This window comes from Strongylocentrotus purpuratus, unplaced genomic scaffold, assembly GCF_000002235.5.
Source record: "Strongylocentrotus purpuratus isolate Spur 01 unplaced genomic scaffold, Spur_5.0 spur5_scaffold_8, whole genome shotgun sequence".
In the NCBI taxonomy this organism is placed as follows: Eukaryota; Metazoa; Echinodermata; class Echinoidea; order Camarodonta; family Strongylocentrotidae; genus Strongylocentrotus; species Strongylocentrotus purpuratus.
The window spans coordinates 7,686,337-7,710,387 of NW_022145614.1; the positions used below are offsets into that span (position 1 = coordinate 7,686,337).

The 24,051-nt window shown below is 36.8% G+C and overlaps 1 protein-coding gene across 1 annotated transcript; it reads right to left on the bottom strand.

Moving 5' to 3' along the window:
• Window positions 1-7,839: 7,839 nt before the first annotated feature.
• Window positions 7,840-22,654, bottom strand: LOC100890656 (neuropilin and tolloid-like protein 1). The gene is made up of 9 exons (XM_030975592.1): window positions 22,648-22,654; window positions 22,063-22,110; window positions 20,754-20,915; window positions 19,618-19,866; window positions 18,837-18,893; window positions 17,166-17,299; window positions 15,878-16,106; window positions 15,342-15,458; window positions 7,840-9,261 (listed from the first exon to the last, which is right to left on the bottom strand). Exons 1-9 carry the CDS (start codon window positions 22,652-22,654, stop codon window positions 8,702-8,704), a joined length of 1,563 nt encoding a protein of 520 aa, XP_030831452.1. The 3' UTR covers window positions 7,840-8,701.
• Between the last annotated feature and the right edge of the window lie 1,397 nt (window positions 22,655-24,051).

Here is a 24,051-nt window from a genome sequence, read left to right on the forward strand (position 1 = left end):
TGTTTTATTATATAATAATGATAGTATTGTATATAGTTTTTATTTAAATTTGTCTTCAGTGTATCCATACTATTCCCCTTCCAAAGATTAATTTTTGAAATATATATTAACATCTAAAAAAGCACAATTGCTGATATCAGATACTATATTGAATTGTTATCAATTTTTTATTACCCTCATCATTATGATTTTCATCTTTGTAAGTAATAGCCATCAATTCCGATTTTTTTTTTTTGTAGGCAGCACAATAATCATGAAAACCACGAAAATCATGAAAAACTGGGTTCTGATACATCTCCAAACAATGAATTGAGCTGGCTTAGCTACTGCACATTATTTTCACGCTGGGTTTAAGTTGTTCAACTGTTATTCCTGTTCTCAGTGCTCTCTCTCTCCTTGTTAACAATTCCCCTCTTTCATTCTTTTCCCAAAAGGTGGAAATAAGTCAGGAAAAATGTATCCGTGTCAAATTTTGAGGTTGTTGTTCTAGCTCTGTCGTGGGTTAATTTAAATTAAGAGCTCCTTCTTGCCTGAATACTTCTCTCCGCGTTTCTTACTCCTCCATCATGTTCAACCCCCGAAGGTTCCCCGGGCGAGTCGGAGGGGCCCTCCTGCTCACACATCAGACGCTGGCTATGAAGGATTTCTTATTTTGAAAATAATGTAACATAGGCCTTATTTTTCCCCTTTTCGCCTCGGGATGAGAATTTATCACTGTTAGAAACTGTCACAGAATATCTTGAAGCCACGGGCAGTGCGTGTTGCCTATTATGCATTATGGGCCTTCCAGGCTCCGCTCTGTAGCAGATCTTCTTGGGTTCGAGCAACATCCCTAGGAAATGATTAGGCAGAATGTGTATGTGTATGGATCTCTTTATATATATACATTATGTAAAAGCGCAAAGTAAGACAGCGAGATGGAGAGAGAGAGAGAGAGAGAGAGAGAGAGAGAGAGAGAGAGAGAGAGAGAGAAGGAGGAAAAAAGAGGGCGAACGAGATAGAATAGGAGAGAATAAAAGGGTACGAGGCGTGAGAGAACAACGAGAGAGACATAGAGAGAGAGAGAGAGAGAGAGAGAGAGAGAGAGAGAGAGAGAGAGAGAATGACGACATTTTGAAACTTCAAAATAGACTACAGGCAGTTCCTCTGATGACTGTTAATCTTTATGTATAAATGCTTGCAGAAATTTAAACGACTTTCATTGCGACGAGCTGTCAAATGCCACCCATATCAACTCTCCCTCTACCCCTCCCCCATCTCTCTCTCTCTCCCTCTCTCTCTCTCTCTCTCTCTCTCTCTCTATCTATCTCCCTCCTGCTCTCTTTACCTTATTCCTCCCCTTCTTATGCACTCTCACATCAGCTGAAAATACACCCTCACTCCTCACTTACGCACACCCTCAACTCACCTATCCTCCAAATTCACTCACCACTCAAATTCCCCCTCTCTCATCTCCCCTCCCCCTTTCATCTTATATGAGTAACGGGGGCAATGAGGATGGTAATGTATGCTTTGTTTGCGAAAGGAAGAGCTAACGTGAATTAAACATTTGGTGCTAAGGCCGGAAGATGTCGAGTTAATATGGCGACATACTATCCCTCATTGGATAATGATTGCCCCATGACACGACTAACTTTATTTCCGCGTCACGTATGGGACGCCCCCTTTCTTACTGCAAGCAATCCGTGTCATAACACAGGAATGCCATAGTCATACTCATTATGATAGCTTGTGAGGGGACTGTTGACGGACAAAAGCTTGATATGAAAATTCGAGCAAATATTTCGTATTCTTTGCGATATGGTAGATTGTATTCGCAGAGTGTTGAGTGTTTTATTTCGTTCGTGATTGTAATTAAGGGTATCAATAATTAGTAAAGATGATTTGGGTTGAAAAGAGAAAATCAGAGAAACTAACCAGAGAGCTCTTAGCAATATCAAACAAGATTGCCTACCCGTGAATCCCAAACTGGCATTTATTTGACTACTAATAACAGTTAATTTTATATGTAAAAAAAAACAGCCAAATGTTTCATAGGCATAATATCTAATTGTGAAGCTCATTAGAATGATATGATTGTAGCTTCGTATTTCAATAGATGCATTTAACGTATAATCATTCATCAGCAAAAGGTTAGCAGCTTCAAACTATGGACAAATAAGCACTCAAATGATCTCACGGTTTTGCATAATTATATAAAGTACATGTATTATAATTTATTCATACCAATGATAATATTGCATCGAAAAAGGACTAGTTATAATATGGATGTATACAAGATGCATATCAATCAATCATCTAAACATCTGACGTAGATCGTTACCATGGATCTTCCACAACATTACATTTGACCTCACCAAAAGACCTTTCTCAGTTAATGAATTGATTAGGGCTCATTAATAACATTACATTCCCGAATGTGCGACTGAAAACATAATTTTCATGTTATCCTTCAATGTTCAGAATAGAAAATAACAATACAGTTACTTCAACCATACATTAAACACAACATTACTCTTCATATTGTTAACATTCAGAAATAGTACATTCCGACATTCTTAGGTTTGCACCAGGCTTATGAGAAATATAAAATGCAGACAATGGAATAATATAAAATAAAAAAAACTGTTCCTAAATGTGAAAAAGAAACACCATGAGGATAACATAGAATAATATTCTACTGGGTCTTTGTTTGAGGGATTTAGATTTATCCCGATAAACTTATATATAAAAGTGTCTTAGTTGTTTGTATTGAAACAACATGGGTGTTTAGTTTCATGTGTTATTTGTTTCGATTGCCTTTGATAAACATCCCGGAAATCTCGTTTACACCAACTTGAAACCGAGATGGAAAATATACCCAATTACAACACAAGAGGGCTCACTACCGAACAGTATTTTGACAAACTTTGACTCCCAGGCTCATTCACAGCACTGGCGTACCTATGGGGGGGGGGGCAGGGGGGGCACTCTGCCCCCCCTGACGGGCTCCAGGGGAAAAAAAGAAAAAGGGGAAAGAAAAGAAAAGAAAGGGAAAGGAAAGAAAAAGAAAAAAAGGAAAAGGAAAGAAAAAAGGAAAGAAAGAGAAAAAAGGAAAAAAAGGAAAGAAAAAAGGAAGAAGAAGAGAAAAGGAAGAAAAAGGGAAAAGAAAAGGAAAGGAATTTCAGGGGGACGAGGAAGTGAAAACATTTAATACAAAATAGGCTAGCAAGCAGTTCGCGCCAGCGAAGAGTTTCAAATTTGTTATATCACTTATATTTTCCTATTTTCATTTGTTTTAATTTTTCAGGGCCGTATGCGGAATATTTTTCTGATGGGGGAAGGGGGAAAGATGCGTTAAAAGTTTTCGAAGAATCTCAAAAGCAAAAGGAGTGAAGGGAGTTCGAGCGACCGAACTGGTCATGAGGGTACTTTTGCATTTTCAAAAGTAGAATTTAAGGATTTGGTATAGGCCTACACTACATTTTCAGGAAAAAAAATAAAGAACATGGCCGTAAGCACCAGGGGGGGGGGGGGCAGTTGACCCCAGATATTTTGAAATCGTACAGTTTTTTTCCTGAAAATGTAGTGTAGGCCTATACCAAATCCTTCAATTCTACTTTTGAAAATGCAAAAGTACCCTCATGACCAGTTCGGTCGCTCGAACTCCCTTCACTCCTTTTGCGTTTGAGATTCTTCGAAAACTTTTAACGCATCTTTCCCCCTTCCCCCATCAGAAAAATATTCCGCATACGGCCCTGAAAAATTAAAACAAATGAAAATAGGAAAATATAAGTGATATAACAAATTTGAAACACTTCGCTGGCGTGAACTGCTTGCTAGCCTATTTTGTATTAAATGTTTTCACTTCCTCGTCCCCCTGAAAAAAGAAAAGGATTAGTATTGCCTAGAATACAATTGTGCCTGCCCCGACGGGCCCCGACCTGCAACCATGGCAACAATAACACACAATATATGTACCAAATGTTACTAAAAGAGACTAATTCATTTTTCTCGCTCGCTACACTCGCTCGTGAATAAAATGAATAGACATTGCTTTGGAAACAATTGTGCCCACCCTTGACCTGCAACAATATCATTAAAAATGGAAGAGTTTTTTCGCCCTCTCGCCAAAAAGGAATTGAATCGCGTTAAACGCGATTGCGTCCATCCTGACCTGCACCAATAAAAACAAGTTTATTTATTAATTTCTATTAAAAGAGAATTTATTTTTTTTGCTTGCTCGCTATGCTCGCTCGCCAAAATGGAATTGACACCGCTAACGTGCCCGCCCAAACCTGCAACAACCAGTTAATAATTATGAACGAAACGTTATTCAAAGAAGTTTTGGTGTGCTCGTGCTCGCCAAAACGGAATTAACATCACCTTAGACATGATTGTGTAAGCCCTGCCCTGCAACAAAAAAATCTGAAATTTATGAACCAATTATCATTACAAAAATTTTGCTCGCTCGCTACGCTCGCTCGCCAAAATAGAAATAATACCGCTTCTAATAATCACGTCCCTGACATGGACCAATTAAACCAAGTTTATATACCATATTTTCCCTATAAAGAGAAGTGATTTTTTTTTGCTCGCTCGCTACGCTCGCTCGCCAAAATAGAATTAACACCGCTTTTAATAATCACGTCCCTGACATGGAACAATGAACCCAAGTTTTATGTACCATATTTTCCCTATAAAAAAAAAAGTGATTTTTTTTTTTCGCTCGCTACGCTCGCTAGCTCGTGGAATTATGTGCCCACCACTAACCTGCTACAATATCATTAAAAAGAGAAATGTAGGGGGTTGCCTGCCCGCCAAAATGGGATTGACATTGCCTTAAACACGAATGTGCCCGCCCCCTACCTGCAACAATGAAACAAATTTTATATAGCAATTCATTGAGAGAAAGATGTATTTTCGCTCGCTAGCTAAAATGGGTATAAAATCACCCTAAACACAATATTGTTCCCGCGCCCTGCATGGGACAATTGAACCAAGTTTAAGTGGCAATTATTAAAAAAGAAGTGATTTTTTTTCTTGCTCGCTACACTAGTTTGCAAAAAAATGAAATTAACGTCGCTAACAAGTGAATGTTCCCACCCCCAACTTGCAACAATACCAGTTTATATACCAAACGTTACTTAAAGATTTTTTTTTGCTCGCTCGCTCGCTCGCTCGCCAGAAGTGAAAATTAGCACCGCCTTTTTTGTTTGTTTCGGTCACTTGCCCCCCTGACGGAGTACCCCAGGTACGCCACTGATTCACAGAGACGTTAATTTCTTTCTATTTCCCTGTGAAACGGTTTATTGATAAAATCAACAAATATTCAAATTTTCCTTGACAAGCATGCCTAAAACACTCAAGTATTACAATGAACACCTCGATGGTGAAAATGCTTCGTTACATTGACCTGCTTTAGCATGAAACAGTATGACAGATTTTATCATTTGACATTTTGTAACTATTTTGTATCTATTGCACCGATATAGAAAGACAAGCACATTCAATGAGAGGGAGGGAGAGAGAGAGAGAGAGAGAGAGAGAGAGAGAGAGAGAGAGAGGGGGAAGAGAGCGAGAAAGAGAGAGAGGGAGAGAGAGAGCGAGAGAGGGAGTGAGTGAGAGAGAGAGAGAGAGAGAGAGAGAAAGAGAGAGAGAGAGAGGAAGAGAGGAGAAAAATACAGGGGGGTTGAGAGAGTTAGAAAAAACGTATACTTACACAGTAAACCAATAAAAGTCATGTATAAAAAAATCAAAACAAAACTGAGAAACACATGCAACAACTTACACATAAACGGATGACAGAATATTGATGTTGTTAAGACATATCGCAATTTTTCGGAATTTAATGTTACACACACCTTATAGCAAGCCAACAATGCGAATCTTAAAATTGTTTATATGGCTGAAATTATTTAAATAATCGCAAAATCTGAGCGATATTAACAACATTATCATACCTAATTACTTGAGGAAGCACGATGATACTATTACATCATATGAACATACTGAAAAGGATTAATTAGGCTATAAGTAAGTAATATACATGAGTGAATTTGAGTTTCGTTCCCTTTTCCTTTAGAGTGCCTAGCGCCCTAGCGGCGACGAACCTGAGAAGAGGGGCGGGGATGGGGTAGTGGAGGTTGCCCCTGAATGAATTCTGACTTAACTGTACAGTCCACTGAGGAAAATATTAAAACACTACGCATCCCCCCTCCTAAATACAAAAGATAGGCCGACGCCCCCTGTATTGTCCGGTACTGTGGAACTTGCTGATGACTTGGATTTTGTTTTTAAACTAAGAAAAAAGAACAATACGAAAAACAAAGTCCTTGCAGATAGACTGGGGCGTATCCACGTGTTGGTAAACAGTGGGTGACAGATTAGGGCAATTTATGATCATTAGGTAAAACTTTTATGTTTTGAAACAATTAATAGCCCATAGTCCCCCTCCATTCTCGTAATATCATCAAATTTAATGCACAAATCTTTGTTTCAAATTATTTCGTTTACCTGTTACAAATAATTGTATTTCAATATTCATATGCGAATTGCATACATTAAATGTTGATAGATAGGACAATCACCACGGCTTGTCCTACCTAGCACCACGTAATGTATGCAATTCGCAATCTGACTAACAGATGAATGATTAATTTGTAACAATATACTTAACAAAATGGGTTAAATCTGATTACATTACGAACATGGGCTATTCGTTAAATTGTATTACCCCACACCCGATTTCGCACACGTGCGCAAATCCGACATACATAATTATATTGTACATGTTTTTATCATTCAAGCTCAATGTTGCAACTGTATGTTGAGAAACATTATGAGGACCCTGTCGGAAGTGAAAATGAAATAGATGAATTATATATCAACAGAAACCTTACATTTACTTACAATAATATCAATTATATGCAATGTTATTGTCTGTCAGAGGAGTAACGACTCTCTGAAGACTGAAAATCAGAAGTTGTCGATCTAAAAAATAGCTATCGACTTGATGACATCATTTTATTAAAGTGGAGTACGCATATTCACAATGACTTTGCATTAATTAAGCACGGCTCATCGCCTCAACTATGTGATTTACATTATGATCCCGGCAGCCACGGCAATCACGTTTCAGGCCACCGTGGATAACGCGGGGGACGGAACGGGCAAATATTTGTAATTCCTTTATATTTGTATTCTACGTTTTTTCAGCTTTCAATTGATATAAAGTTGTAATTTCATCCATCGGATTGTGTCCTTAGATTGTCATTGGATCTGATCTGACAATGAGTGTGGATAAACGCATTCAGTCACCGTATGCCAGTCCCATGCTTCTACTTTTAGTTTCAAACCATCTCAAAGAAGGCGACTTGCCTGGTCAAGTTGGCGGATCCAAGATGGCGGATGATTCTGATGACTGGAACATGCTCCAAAGAAGAAGAAAAAGAAACAATTATTTGGGCCACTTACTGCAATATCGCAGCATCAAATGCTACAAAAAGTAAGTTTCAAACAGTTTTATTGATTTTGGGATGTCCTCTCCATCTCATACTGGATAAAGACATAATAATGCTTATAATTATCTTTCTCATGTCGATGATAAAAATAATAATTTGCCACATAATTATGACCCCGAATGAAAAATACTTTTATGAAGTGAATAATAGCGGAGAGAAAACTATCACATACTTACCACACTCTCCATTATTTTCAACGTCTTTTTTTGGCAAATGTGGAGGAAACAATTTGAATGTATCTCTGTGTAGTGTGGGAAATAATGTTACGTCTTGCAAAACATCTTTTCTTCGTTTTTTTATTTTAGATAAAAGGGTAATTGTACTGTTCATAGGTATTGAGATAATTGTTAGTATGATCCATCTTCTTTTCAGATGAACTAAATGGATGAACTATATGAAATCAGATGAACTGAGCGAGTAAGCTTTAAGAAGACAAAAGAATTAGAACATCGATTGCATCCATCTTCGGTGAGTTTTCTTCAGACGGACTCTCGTCAATTTGGTCCACATATAAAATCAATGTTGTCCGTTAAAATGCAGCTCAAATCATGAAGAGGTAAATAGGGGGTAATTGTTCGTGTTAGTTTATGGTCGTGCATCCCGCAATCCCACAAATCATCCACATGCTCTGTTGATGAGTGCGATGGCGAAGCATCGGCGTCACCGTCTGACCTTCGATGTGTCATACACCTCCCTGCGAACGTTAAAACGAAGCGTTTATACCATCAACGCACTAATCAGATTCTAACATGTAACATTCGTCAATAATCATAAAATACTTCCTCGAATCCTACAAGTCTTGTATCTAGCATCGTACCTATACGGACAGCTTTCTATTATGAATTAAGAATCCATACGGACTTCAAGAACCATTCGGTCTCGGCACCTTTGCACACAATTCTCTTGAGGTTCGCACACGCACAGATTATGCTTGAAAGGCTTGGCTGCACGATATATCTCCGACCACATCACGAACAAACTACGATTTGGAAGAGAGGATACGATAAATATACGACAACACCAAGACGTGATAAATAGGAGGAATATTTGGTAAGAGATGGTTATCTATAATGGAAGTTCGCTACTTTTATCAAAATTGCAAGGATGCCCAAGATTCCCTCTCGGTCTTCAAGTTTAATTTGGCAATATTGGTTTATACACACATGAAGCTTACATAATCATAGGTGTTTGAAGAAGTCTTACACATGAACTTGTATATCCTTGGTAGGATGTTTATGAACCGTCCTGGGGTGGTCGCTAAATGATTGTCTTGTCCACACATTATTGGCATTAGCTCGGGTCAGCCTTCCTTCGCTGTTCCCTCCACTACCTTGTCCATGAACACTCCCTATCCTATCCATCATATGCTCTACATAATCACTCACTTGTGAGGTCAGCGAAGCCCTGCCCGTCCCAAGATGGCGACTAGCCGAAGACGACGTATTATTACAAGAAACGAAATTATCGTCTGCCAAATTATTGGGCTTGTTCCACACTGTGTAATTAGTAGTTTCGCGCTCTCCCATTGGACTTAGTTCTTGTGCGTCTGCGTTTGCTTCGTTGTCCATCATATATTGTACGGCTTGTTTCTCAGCTTTCCGTCGTGTCGACATCGCCTTGGCTCGTTCACGAGTTCGTAGCCATGAATGTCGACACGTGAGGCAGATGGTTATGAGGGTGACGAGGAAGATTATGGACATCATGCATCCCAACACGGCGTCAATTTTTCCATTCAGCAGCGAAGTGGGGTTCTCCGGTTCTGAGATAAGAATAAATATATTATATATATATATATATATATATATATATATATATATATATATATATATATATATATACATGTATATATTAAATCATATATATCACTGCATAAAAAAAGGATTACTGGTAGAGAGTATTGTCTATAACAATAAAGGATTGTAATTCTGTCATTGAGTGGTGTTTTAAATTATTGATATTGTTTTACGTTAGTACATTTCATTCTCTAAATGCTGCCACTGAGATAGAATCATGTAAATCTTTTAATTGCATCGTCATCTGTTCTATCTCATCATGCTGACAGATGGTAATTGTCCTGGTGGTGATTGTCGGGGATATAAGGCATAAAATTGTGTCGGAACACAGGGCCTTTGGAACATCGGAAGAACGGGGTGTAAGAATTCAAATTGAGGAAGGATGTCGAAACATAGGGGTGGCGAGACGTATAGGTGTTGAAACATTGTGGTGTTGGAACATAAGGGTATTTGAAGAAAGGAATGTCAAACCACAGGGTTGCCGAAACACGAGAGTGTTGAAACTTTGGGGTGAGTTAACATGCGTGTCGTAGCATTTCTATGTGTCAAGTCATAAGGTCGTCGAACACAGGAGTGTCGGAACAAAGGGGTGCTGAAAGATTGGGAACGCGAACCAAAGGAGTTACAAAACATTAGAGTTATCAAAACATCGAGGGCAAAACATAGTGCCGAAACATTTGGTGACGAGACATGGGGGAGACAAGACATAGTCGTGACGAGACATAGTGGTGACGAGACATAGGTGTGACAAAACATAATGAAGATTCTGGAACGACCGCGAACGACCGCACTGAAATTTTCTGAAGCTTTTCTGAAGCAAAAACTGCATTTTATGTACTGGATTTTATTTACTGGAATTATTTTGACTTTATATCTGCAAGTGCATATTGTGATACTTTCTGGATGATTTCATGGATTTCTAACCTCAAATTTATGGATTTTATGTGGTTTCGTCAAAGTTTTGCGACTACCCCAAATGTGTTGGCTATGTACACCGTACAGCTGTGGTAGACCCGCACTTGACAATATATGTTCTGGAACTTCTGGTACGTAACTCTTGAACCTGGCCTGTGCATTTTGTTATAATGTGATATTTTGACAATAATTTTGCATCTTGGAATGCACCTAAAGATTATATCCTGGGTCAACTACATTATCTGACTTTTCTCCTTTCTTGATATTTATGATTTTAATGAACCATTTCATAACACCGCTTATAATATCTCTGCTATCTCAAACTTCAGCTTCCTGTGACTTTTATGTTACATATTGCAACTTTGGATATACATAGGCCTTGTCCGTTGTCTGTGTATTGGCTTAATTTTCCACCATATCTTCATATTTTACTTCATTTTGTCATCTAAATCGCAAAGCTTCTACACCCTCTTGCATTTTACCGCCATCATGCCTTCAGATTCATCACGTGATACGGAGAAATCCGTTGCTAATGACGCTATCCAGCGGTACATAAAGGGAGAAGAATTTCTTAATTCAATCCGACAAACAGTCCGAGAAGCCCTTCACGAAGAGATCAACGTGCTTTTGAATAGAATTGATATAAATGAAGGGAAGATCATGGACCTAGAATGTCGTTTCAATGAAAGGGAGAAGGAGATCGTTGATCTAAAAAAGTTGATTGAAGACCAACAATCATCGCTGACCAGGGTCCAGCGCACAGCCAACATCCAAGAACAATACTCGCGACGCAATTGTTTGCGTTTTTACGGTGTCGCACACAAAGAGGGAAAGGACACTGATGACCTCATTTGTGAGCTTGCTCGAGAAAGGCTCAAAGTGACCTTGAAGAAAGAGGACATCGAACGATCACACCGCCTGCCTACAAAGACTACGGAATCTGTGAATCCCCCTGCCCGTTCAACAAGAAGCAACAAACGCAATGACGGAACAAAACCTGACGTCATCATCGCTAAATTCGTGTCGTACCGGATGCGGAGTCTTGTCTTGTCAAAGCGACGCGAACTGAAAGGCACAAGAATGGGGATCGACGAGGACCTTACCAAGACAAACGCTAACTTACTATCAAAAGCGAAAAATTGTGAGAAGACACTTACCGCATGGTCTTCCGATGGCAGAATACTCGGCCTCTTCCCAACGAGTGGAGGCAAACAAATTAAACGATTAATTACGAGCGAAAATGACTTAAAGTGACTATTAAAGACTTTTCTCTAGCACTGAAGCTATCACTGACTCTACAGAGACCCATTTCCCCATTGTTATCAATCATGCAATTACTGTGGTGCATTCCAAATCTGCAGTACTCTGTACTCTTAGAACATTTTTGTTTCTTTTTCTTTTTTATGTAATAGTAGTAATAACTTTGGTTTTGTGAATATTTATTCTTGTGTATTTATGTGTATACGTGTGAATGATGACCCTTCGGGCATCATATGAACGTGCGATCAGTAATGTTGATTTGAGTACAGTTTCCCATATTTTGTCACCTATGATTGGAGATAATGAGACGTTTGGAATAGATCAATCTTTTTATTTGCCTGATGACCTTAATTCTACCCTTTTGAAATATTCTTTGAACTCGATAAATTTTTCCATATTACATATGAATTGTCGTAGTATTCTAAGTAACTTTGATGGTATTTCTGCTTTGTTAAATAGTCTGAATTTTCAGTTTTCTGTTATGGGCGTAACTGAAACTTGGCTGAAAGACAACTCGTTATTGTGCAATATTCAAGGTTTTACCTTCTTACATAATAGTAGAGCTGAGAGGAGAGGAGGGGGTGTTGGTGTGTTCATTCGGGAAAATCTGATTCATAAACATAGAGGTGATTTAGATATTAACAATGGAATAATAGAAAGTATATTTATTGAAATAGAGAATGTATGTAATAAGAACATAATTATAGGAGTAATTTATAGGCCACCTGATCAGTCTGTGCAAGAATTTTTAGATATAACTGGTTCAGCTCTTCATAAAATAAACACAGAGAATAAAATTGTATATCTGATGGGAGATTTCAATATTAATCTATTAAATACCACATCTTGTCATAAAGCTAATGACTTTTTAAATATGCTGGTAACTTTTTCTATGTATCCACTCATTCATCACCCTACTCGGGTGACCGATCGTTGTGTTTCTTTATTAGATAATATTATTACTAATGATGTTACTAATAAATTAAACGGTGCTATTTTAGTTGATATCTCAGATCATTTTCCTGTATTTAGTGTTTGTCATCATAAAATCAAGGAAAAGAAATATGTAATAAGCAAAAGACAGTTTAATGATAGTAATATTTTTGAATTCAGTAAACGATTGCGAAATGTCAGATGGAATTTGAAATCAAGTGATTGTAATGTGAGCTATAGTTGCTTTTTGTCAAAATTTATTCGCATTTATGAAGAATGCTTTCCTTTGCAAGAAATAAATGTTAATAGACGTAAGCATAAACCATGGATAAATAAAGTATTGATGAAAAAAATTAAAAAGAAATGGAAATTGTATGAAAAGTCTTTGAAAAATTCAACTGAATATAGGAAAAGAGTTTACAAACAATACAGAAATAAAGTTACAAATGAAATTAAGAAAGCTAAATATCAATATTTTAAGGATAAATTTAATCATGATAAGGGTGATATTAGACTAATTTGGAAGACTATTAATGGAGAACTTGGTACGAAATCTGTCAAACATTGTGTTGAAAAAATTGATGTAAATGGTTCCACAATTACAAACAAAGAAGATATCTCTAAAAGCTTTAATGAATATTTTGTTAATATTGGTTTCAATCTGACAAACAATGTGCAATATTCCAACCGTTTCTACAATGATAATGTATTTGTTAATGACAAATCAGCATATTTTACTCCTATATCATGTAAAGAAATTATCGATATCGTTCGTTGTTTGAAGAATGGTACCAGTGCTGGTTATGATGATATTAATATTACTGTTGTCAAGAAAATTATACATTTGATTTGTGTACCTCTTTGTTCTATTTTCAATTCTTGTTTGTCAACTGGTATTTTTCCTAATCAAATGAAAATAGCCAAAGTTATTCCAGTTTTTAAAAGTGGTGATCGCACTAATGTACATAATTACCGGCCTATTTCTGTCCTCCCTATTTTTTCTAAAATTTTTGAAAAGTGTTTATATAAGCGTTTAAGTACTTTCTTAACATCGTGCAATATTTTGTCTGAAAATCAACATGGTTTCCGAACGGGACACTCCACAACGACTGCTCTTCTTAATTTCATTGATAAAGTTTCTTATGCAATTGATTCTAGACAGTTCACAATTGGTTTATTTCTTGATTTAAGTAAAGCCTTTGATACTTTAGATCATGTAATTTTGTTACGTAAATTAGAGGCTTATGGTATTCGTGGAATTCTTTTGCAATTATTTAAAGATTATTTATCAAATCGTCAACAATTTGTTTCTATTCAAAATCAACAATCTTCATATTTGCCCATTCGTTGTGGGGTGCCCCAGGGTTCAATACTTGGTCCTTTACTTTTTTTAATTTATATTAATGATATCGTGAATTCATCTGATTTGTTACATTTTATATTATTTGCAGACGATACCAGCGTGTTCATGTCTCATAATAATCTCCGTACGCTAGTTGATTCATTCAATTCTGAAATAAATAAATTAAGTGAATGGTTGATCAACAATAAACTAGTTTTGAATGTTGCTAAAACCCAATATATTGTATTCACTAAACGACGTATTGAAGATAATTTTGCAATCAATTTTTATGGTCATCAAATTAATCGTACTTCTTGTGTGAAATTTTTAGGTGTTCATATCGATGAATCTTTAACATGGCATGAACACGTTGGTGTCGTATGCAATCGTGTTGCCAAAGCTGTTGGCATTATTTACCGTTTGAGACATTTTCCAAGACATATTTTAGTTATGTTATATTATGCATTGATTTTCTCCCATGTCAATTATTGTAATATTGCTTGGTCAAACAATCATGATTATTTTATTACTAAACTATTTGTTTTGCAGAAAAAAGCCATAAGAATAATTTCTAATTCACCATATCATGCTCATACTTTGCCAATCTTTTCCCAGTTAAATCTCCTAAATGTTTATGACATTAATAGATTGAATATTGCAATATTTATGTTTATGTGTTCTAGAGGTTTATTACCATCTCCACTTACATCAAAATTTATTTTAAATAGTAACATACATAATTATAATACACGTAATGCTGTTGAATACCATCTGCCAAAAGTTAGAACTAATATTTCAAAGTTTACTATTTTTTATAAAGGTCCTCATCTATGGAGCACGATTCCAAACCATCTAAAGAATCAACCTTCCTTAAATAGTTTTAAACGTTCCTTCCGATTGTTTTTATCAAATTTGTACTCAACAACCTGAATATCATAGTATATATATATATGTGTTTTTTTTTTTGTTTTTTTGGTATAATGTTTTCCTTTTCCGTTTTACTGTTTCTACCTGCTTTCTTTTTCTTCTTAATGTTATGTTAATTACGTATTTGTTTAGGGGTCAACGTTTAACAAGGCTAAATGCTCTTTTTTGTTGACCCCTCATTCGACATGAATCTTCTTTCTTAACTAGTTTCCTTGTTAATTTTATTGTATTCATATTATCTGTAATGTTACCCTTCTACATGTATTTATATATTTCTCTTTTTTTTTTAATACTCTGTATGTATTGTATATGTTTTTTATGAAGAATGAAATAAATACCATACCATACCATACCATAGTGGGTGACGAGACAAAGGGGTGACGATACAACGTGGTGACGAGACATGTAATGCCGAGACATAGGTGAAACAATACACAGTGTTGACGAGACATAGGTGGGACGAAACAAAGGGGTGACGATACATAGGTATGACAAGACATAGGGTTGTTGAGACAGAAGGGCGACAAGACATAGCGATGACGTGCCACAGTTGAGACGAGACATAGATATGTCGGAACATATGGCTTTCGGAAAATTAGAGTACCCGAACTTGGGAAGGAAGTATCATTAAAGATGATGTTGAGAGGCAGTTATATTTTGGTATCTTACCACAATCATCTTCATCATATGCGTTGTTATAGCAGTTCTGTCTTCCGTTACACACTAAGTCACGATTAATACACATGTACTGACCACATGTGAACGATGCTGTCTCGTTGCACTCGTCTGTAATAGAGAGAAGTTCACATATTTTCAAAAGTGATGGAAGTGAAATTATTGAAATAAATATTATTCTTTGATTAAATGAAATGGGACACATTTCTTTTGAGGTAGTATATTCATTGTAACATCTTTTATTTTGACAATTTAGACAAACAATGTTCAATATTAATTGTACTGTAAAGAAATTAAACTTTCCTTATTTTCTCTTTTCTTTTCTTTATATTCCTGATAGAACCTCAACTGTTAATGATAATGAGCATGGCAGAAAACACGCACAGTTTACCGAATAATTGAGGTATGTTTCTTATTTTCTACTCAAATTACTTTATAATTATCAATCGGATTACACGAAGATGTCTATTGGTTTTTAAAACGGCAACTTCATGCACTTTATTACAGAATGAATCAGAAGCATTTCTTACAATCTCTGTAGGCCGTGTAGACGATCTTCCAATAGTTCTTGACACTCCGACTGTGAGCCTGGAAGCGGATATAAGCCCTGTTACTGGTAGTCATGATGGACGGAGCTGACGTGCTGCAGAAGGTTTTCATTCTCTTCAAATCCCAGGCATACTTATCATATATCATGATTTGATTCATGTAGCACTCATTGACATAATGCAGTGAGAACTCCGCAAACTCGACCATTATCTGACAGAGACAGGGGGAAAGAGATTCTCTTTCGTTAGTTTGTGAAGTAGGACTAGCTTACGAAGTCCAGCAAAGACTTTTCAATCTCTATCACATTACTCAAAGAGCTTGTACATTTTTGCCTGCAGAAGATATGAATAGAATAACTAGCCTTGTTCGTCAACAAATCTATGAAACTAAGGGATACAGTTTGGCAAAACATCTGCGTATTTGTTAAGGAGATTTGTATAAATCAATGGATCAAGCTCTTTCCTCCAAAAGGGGGATTATGTTTCTCCTAGTGTAGTGTTAGGAATGTCTTCAGCTTTGACGTGATATTGGAAAGACCGATGAATGTTTGTACACGTCTATCTCGTTCGAGTTTTAAATAAGTCCAGGAATGCCCGTCCCGACAGAACATAATCATGAACGTTTACGCAATTAAAAAAGCTTAACTTTCTATATTGAGTTATTAAAGGAAATCCAGTCTTTATAGACAAATACTGTAAAAGAAAGAAGAACAAACAGAGAAATAGATGGTTGAAAGTTTGAATGAAATCGGGCACAAAATAAGAAAGATATGTATGTAAAAAGTATGGGTACTTCAAATTGGCTGAATCGGCAACGTCACTATTATATGACGTAGTGCCTGTTATTGTATCATAATGTATTTTGAACATTCTTTTCTCTTTCGAGAACCAATGATAATATGATGTCCTCAATATATTTTGAGTAATTCTCTAAGGAAGAAGGCACTTTGGAGGAAAATAGAAAATCAAAGATATTTTTATGCGCGACCAACATGGGAATTGTCCGCCTATCGAATTGCCAATTTGAGATTCACATATATTCAGTGATCTCACATTTCGAATTGCCATAAATGTGAAATTCACATATATTTAGTGATATCATATTTCAAACATTCATAACTCTGTTATCATTGGTGCGATTTGTCTCCAACTTCGCCATTCTGTTTATCTTATTTTTCTGCTCTCCTACAAATGAACTTATTACAAAAGTTTGGATTTTTCTTTCATTTACTTGTATCCCTCCTATTCCGGAAGATTGATCGCTACACACCTTGTTATTAGGAGGGACAGTGACCTCCCATGTACAGTCGATCTTGGTGGGCCATCTCTTTTCTTCATCTAGAATCCTGAAAACATCCTGTGATGAGATCTCGCCATCGTGACCCTCTATCGAAAAGAAACATTCTGAAAAAGAAAAAAAAATATAACGACATCAAAATTTAATACACAAATATCTCACAAGATACATGGAATGGTATCTGCATAATATAATTGAAATCTTACTGAATGTTATTTTATGAGATGTTCTATTTCATTCATGTTTCTCTATCATTGAAGAGAAATATGTATTCATTTTGAGATTATCTTTTCCCTACCCCACCCCCTCCTCTTATTTGGATACAGACAACTTACATAACCACTTTCATTACTGAAATTTACTTCAAGTTGAGAAAGAATCCTCGACTACTATACTGAAGATGTCCTGTGGTCAGAACTCATCCTTAATCGAAAAGAAACATTCTGAAAGTATATATACAACGATCCCAACATGAATGAAACATAAACGATAGGAACGTAGAGATTGTGTGCTTCATTTACACCCCCAACAACAACAAGATATAGGAGTTGGAAGGTTACACTTTATTGGTACGATATATATATATATATATTGAGCACTGTCAGAAATTGCAGTTTCACTAAACTTGCTTATATATATATATTTTTCTTTTTTCTTTTTTCTTCTTCCAATTATCAATTGTAAAAATTATTTTAACGACTTAAGTAGAGGCTCTCCTTATCTCCTCCCCCAGTATTAAAAGACTTTCTATGTGGATTCCATGGACCATAGACATGTCTTTAACCCATGATTATGAAGTATGAAATGAAAATTGGAATGGAATATTCCCATGAATACAATCTCGCATCAGGTCGCACAATATGATCCAGCTACGTATTGTTCTCAGAGATTATTTTGCTATAGGTCAGACATTAGTTCAGGATAAATTCGTCTTCGTTAATGATTTGTTTTCATTCAAGTTGTCGGAATGCTCTCTTGTCCTTCTTGTCCTTTTGTTATTTCACTTCTGTATTGACTTCGAAAATTATCTCGCACTAACCCGTATTCGTCCATTAATTGTTATAACATGAGTATTTGGTTTCAAACTTTTAAACTTATGCTCTGTAATGTAATGGAGAGGCACATCCATCAATGCTCTCTCCTTGTTTGATAGCAAAGAAAACATTTTGTTAACATTTGTATTGGATCTACGCAACACAACCTTAATCACGTTATTACCCCGATCATCGGATTAAGGCTTTTCCCGCACACAATGTATGCACATTTTTCACACCCTGGGGAGCATTCTAACCAGGCGCCATTTTAAAGACTGTCACAATGCCGGAAAAACTACAATGAATTTATCATCATACCTGGTATCCATTTAACCCCTGCGTTAAGAGTGGTAAATATGGATTAATGTCTTGTCAAAGGACGTTGGCACCGGGCTTGGATTCGAACCCCGGTTCGAACCCTCAGTCCTTAGATTGAGAGTCAAGTGAATGAACCACTATACCACAATACCTCCACATTCACCCCCATATTCACTCCGCTTCCACCCATACAGGGAGCATTCTGTCCCTCATGGTTCCATATACGCCACGGTCATGCACACATTTGTGAGATGGTTTTAATGCAAATCATAGTATTTTAGATTGTGCTTACCTTCAGGTCCGTATGTTCCTTTGGTCGCAACATTTGTTGCTTGAGGTCTAGTTGGAGCTGAAATAAATAAACAAAAAAAAAGCCATGTAATCCTCAGCATAAAAACATTATAAAAAGTTGCTCAAAAAAGTTGCCCCAAAATTTCATAATTTTTCTTTATACTTATCCCCCATGCATTTATACCAACGAGACAATAACAATTACATTACCTTGTGACCAATAGTAAGTCAGCTTGGAGTCCGTTTGACGGAGTGACTTAAATATAAGAATTAACCCCACCATCATTGCCTAAAGGATTATTTTTTTTCGATTTCAAGCCGTCAAAAGCTCAGTGTCGACAACGATAGGAAAATTAGGGGTAGGAGTTCATTTTGTGAAATATATTTCACTTGTTGTTTGTTTTGGACAAGCCAAACATTTCTCAAGGAATTGTTATTGTTGTAATTTCTTCTAGTTCTTATCTTATTTTACAAATTGCAGACTGTTATCCACGTGGTATATTATATAAAAGAACGTGAACCATGTAAAATGAGTTTTCGCATGTACTTAAGGACCTAATTAATCTGTTTAGCTCCATTTTTCAGTGATCGTAATCTTGATTTTCGATGGAGCAGAGCCATTGAGCGAAGAAGAATATCTTTTGTTCTTCTCATGTTCCTTATGGTCACATACCTTTCCCTATTTCTTTTTGTTTTCTTTCTTTCTTTTTCTTCTTTCTACCGTTTTGATTCGATCTCGATGATTCCAGTGGCAACTCCAGAGGGCGTCAACACGATCTTACCTGGCAGATACCTGAACATCCCGGCGAAGCCTTGTTCCACCAGCAAACTATCGGTGATGAAGAACATGAGAAGATGATTTCCGGAGGACACTATCCTAGGAGGAGCGATGTGACCACAGTCACGGGTGACGAGAGGTGAGTAACCATAGCGACCGTCATGGATCTCGATGTAGTCATACTCGCATCCTGCTGAGCCCTCTACGTTGAAGGTTGAATGGAAGACCAGCTCGATCACCTCGTTCTCAGCAGCTAGTTGAAGATAAATCAAAGTAATCAACATGGTTAAAATCAGATATTAGATCAAAATACAAGTTAAATATTTTCCAGGTTTTAAGTCCTTTTGAGGCTTAGAAATGAAGTTTAGATGAATATTTGCCAACTTAGTGGGCGAACCGACATATCGGAGTTTTCAACAAGTCCCCATTATTGTATTAACAGATGTAATATAATATGCTACATTTTTTCAATTCCATTCTTGATATTACTCCAAGAAAACAGCTGCCATTACATACAATTTTGTTGATCTGTTAAGCATCTGGAAAACTTCATCTTTTGAATGAATTTGGGGAGCTATTTGATTAAAGTCCTGTGGACCATTATGAATATCACTGGGCAAATACATACACATTTTAGACCACGCAGCCCGATATTTGATAAAAATTCAAGAATCAAGATTCATGTTTCTTGGTCTACATAATAATACAGACATGTGTTTTCCATTGGTGTTACATGCACTATTAGAGAGACACAACATGGTATCGTGTGATGAGGGCCATGCAGAAAGATGTTGACATTGTGTCAGAATACGAGTAGACACCATTCCGGTTCCCAGAAAATTATTTTTAGTTACATGATGAATGCATTGATACATGATAAATCACAAGCCTGCCATGTTGCAGCACGATTTATCAAGAGCTCCGTAAGAATGAGTTGTTCTGAATGTAGAATAGGATAAGAATCCTTCGAAAGACAGGAATAATGGGGTTACGTAACCCTAACCCTAAATATTCACTACAATCGGTACGTCAAAACTTCTACTGAGAGCTAGAAAAAATTACTCTAGAGACGCAGGCTAGAGTTGCGGCAATATCGTATTGTGACGTAATGATGTTGAGTAAACAAAATACTAAATGTACCTTCAAAGCTATAGACACACTCTTCATCGCTGTTGTACTCGAGTGGATAGTTGGGGCTTTTAAACATTCCGTCTTTATCGTCTGGGTAGTACTTCTCTTCACACCATGTAGCCAGGTCGTAGCGATGTGGCGCCGGGAATCGAAATCTAGGTCCATCGTCGGCTAAATATCAAGATAGAAATTATACATAAGACATATATATATATATATAGAAAACTATTAGATTTCGTGTTCTTACGAAACGATTTTTGGTGGACTATTAGGAAATTTAACTTAATCTTTGCGACATAATATATATGCATACTTTTTGCAAAACGACTTATATTATCCAACTGCAGTACATTTTCAATATTGCCCCCTATCCGGCTTGATCAAACTACTTATAGTGCAGCAAGTCCAACAATATTAATTGGCCTAAAATGATATATTTGCATTGGATTTGTCTGGTATCATATTTCACGTAGGGTAGTAATTAGAAACAATTTCTTTTTCATATGTCTCCTTTTTTCAGACTTGAGTGTCACAAATTCTAGAGCACCGTAGACTGAAACAAAATCATTTCTCTTTGGACAGGATGTATGTTATCACGTGCTCAAGCTGTGCATTTACTGGACTGTCAATGGACATTTTGAAAGGTAAGTATTGTTTAGACAGGACATTCATCTACAACTGTCACTTTATACCCAGGTGTATAGGAAATGCGTTTCATTCCTTGTGATGGACGATCGTGCGCCGCGAAAGTATAGATTCCGAAAGGGTACAGGCACTATGTTTCGATGAGTTATGTATTGAATGCGATACCCACAAAATCTTCCAGTGACCTTATTCTCATTATCACAATAACATTTATGATCGATGTTTTTCACTATAATTATAAATGTTACATATTCTGAATGGGATGTCTTCGTAATATACAATCGCTTTTAAGCGTCACCCGTCGGGATACTATGTCGGACGAGGTCAGTACGACCATAGTCATCAGATGTGCGACTGAAAATATCAGCATGTAAGAAGGTTAAATATAAATACAAATGAGCTTCGACTTATGAGGTGAGATGTATGTGTATGTGTGGGGGAGGGATAGAGAGAGAGAGAGAGATGAGGGGAGAGAGAGAGAGAGAGAGAGGTAGAGAGAGAGAGAGAGAGAGAGAATTATTATCAACCATGTACTGCACACGTCATCGTGTTATATCGTTTTATTTTATGTTTGGTAATAACGATAAATGAAACGAAACGATGAAATGAAAAAGCCTTTAGATTCATTGATAATCCAATTTTCTAACTTCTTCTTCAATAAATTAAGCCTTACCTGCTCCTTCCTGTCCGTAGGTTGTGACTGTCACAAAGACCAGAAGAACTATAGAAGAAGAAAAAAAGAAGAAATAGAAGACAAAAAAAAAAAACATTCATTAGAAAACCATGAATAAGAAGATCAAAATCTAAGAATCAGGAGGTCATCATGACTTGACCTTCCGGTGAATTTGAAATTTCCCACTTCGTGTCGTCATAAGTTTTTGTGAAACAAATGCACGGTGGTGGTGGTGATGGTGGTGGTGGTGGTGGGGGATGGGGTGTTGATATTTCCTCTTATAATGTGTATGATTTTTTTCACATTGGTGCTATGTGAACTCAAGCAGACAACATTATCGTCAATGAAGGAGCCTTCTTCATTGAGGAATCTATGCTACACGCGTAACAGTAACTGCCTATAAATTAGAGAAATTGATATGCAGGCGGTCGCTTTCATTATTAGCGTTGTTCATTGAAACGATCTTTCCAAGACAAAACGGTTTTAAACCGAATCACTTTCGTCCACTGGAAGACTATCCCGTCTCGAAAATAAAAACACTGTAAAAGCAAATCACCCATTCCCTTAAGCCCTAGAACACATTACCAGGCATTCTAATAGCTCCACGCTCATAAGACCCTCATAAGATAAAAACTATTCCGCCATTTGCTAGACCTGACGGAGCTCGCTGTCGTATATGCAAAGTGCCCACCCATTTTCTCCCTGGCTGCGTGCTGCTGGCGATGCAGGGGGCACGTTGTGAAGTGGCTGCATGCATCAGCTTTCTCACTCAGATAAACACAGCCGCAACCCGGGGGAAATCTTAATACAATTTAAACAGAATTTAGCCAACCAGATGACGAGCGTATAGATCGTGTAAAGTGCGTTGGGAAACGTTATACATCCAATCTGTCAAACCGCTCTTATATTGATCTCAAACCACACCGGATGAAAGAACTCCATCTTAAATAAGTTAAACAACGAGAAGAGCTTACAGGAAGATCATCCCTATCTCACGTGGATATTTTTTTTTACGTAACGCTAACAATTAACATATAAAGTTCTATGTGACAAAAGCATTGCCTAGAAGGAAAGTACGTGTTGATGTGAGAGTTAATGTGCGTGATCCAAAAAAAGAAAAGAACATGACATAAGGTGTTAACAGAAAGTGAAACTTGCAAATATCAATTTTATTGCATAATACATCAGTACCTCGTTGGCAGATTCAGTGGATTAAAATTTACAACATTTGCATCTAACTTTATATCCTATTTCAAATTATTTATTCTTGAAATCATCTAGCTGCTCATTTTGTAGAATTTTTTTTTCTTCACTTCTTCCGAGTAGAGATTCCTAGAGATTATGGTGTACTATATAAACCTAGAGTTACCTGGCTGGCATTTTCGAAAATATAGTTTTCTTGAATAAGTAAAAGGGATAGCTGCACAGGCAAACGAGGCGGGATTGAAATGGGGGGCTTAAGGGGTGCAGCCCCCCTCTCCCATCCCATGCAAAAATTTGAAATAAAATTACATACATTCAGGCAACCACATTCTCATTTTTTGACACCAAGGTGGTCTATATTTGCATATTTTGGTACATTCTTTTGCATGATGTTGCATATTTTGATGTTAAAATTACATAGTCACTATAGAGGAGATCTTTCCTTTAAAGGTCACCGGGTTGCCATCTAGGAAGTTTGTGGTGGTTGCCAATACTATTTACACAGATGCAGGCTGAAATTCGTTAGTGCGCTTTTCCTTGCCTGCGCTGTGTCAATACACATACATTATCGTCCTTCTCTGACTAACCGGCCGAATCGAGGAATGGCCGACCTAGATTCAGGGTTACCTTTACATGTACTTCCCCAACATGCTACCAATTTATATCTCAAGCAAAATTCATATATTTTACTGCTATCATTTTAATTTTCGAAATTCAAATAAAATTCGTTTTGATAATATTTGGCTTATCACAAAATGTTTGCGTTTAAATGTGCTTATCTCTGTT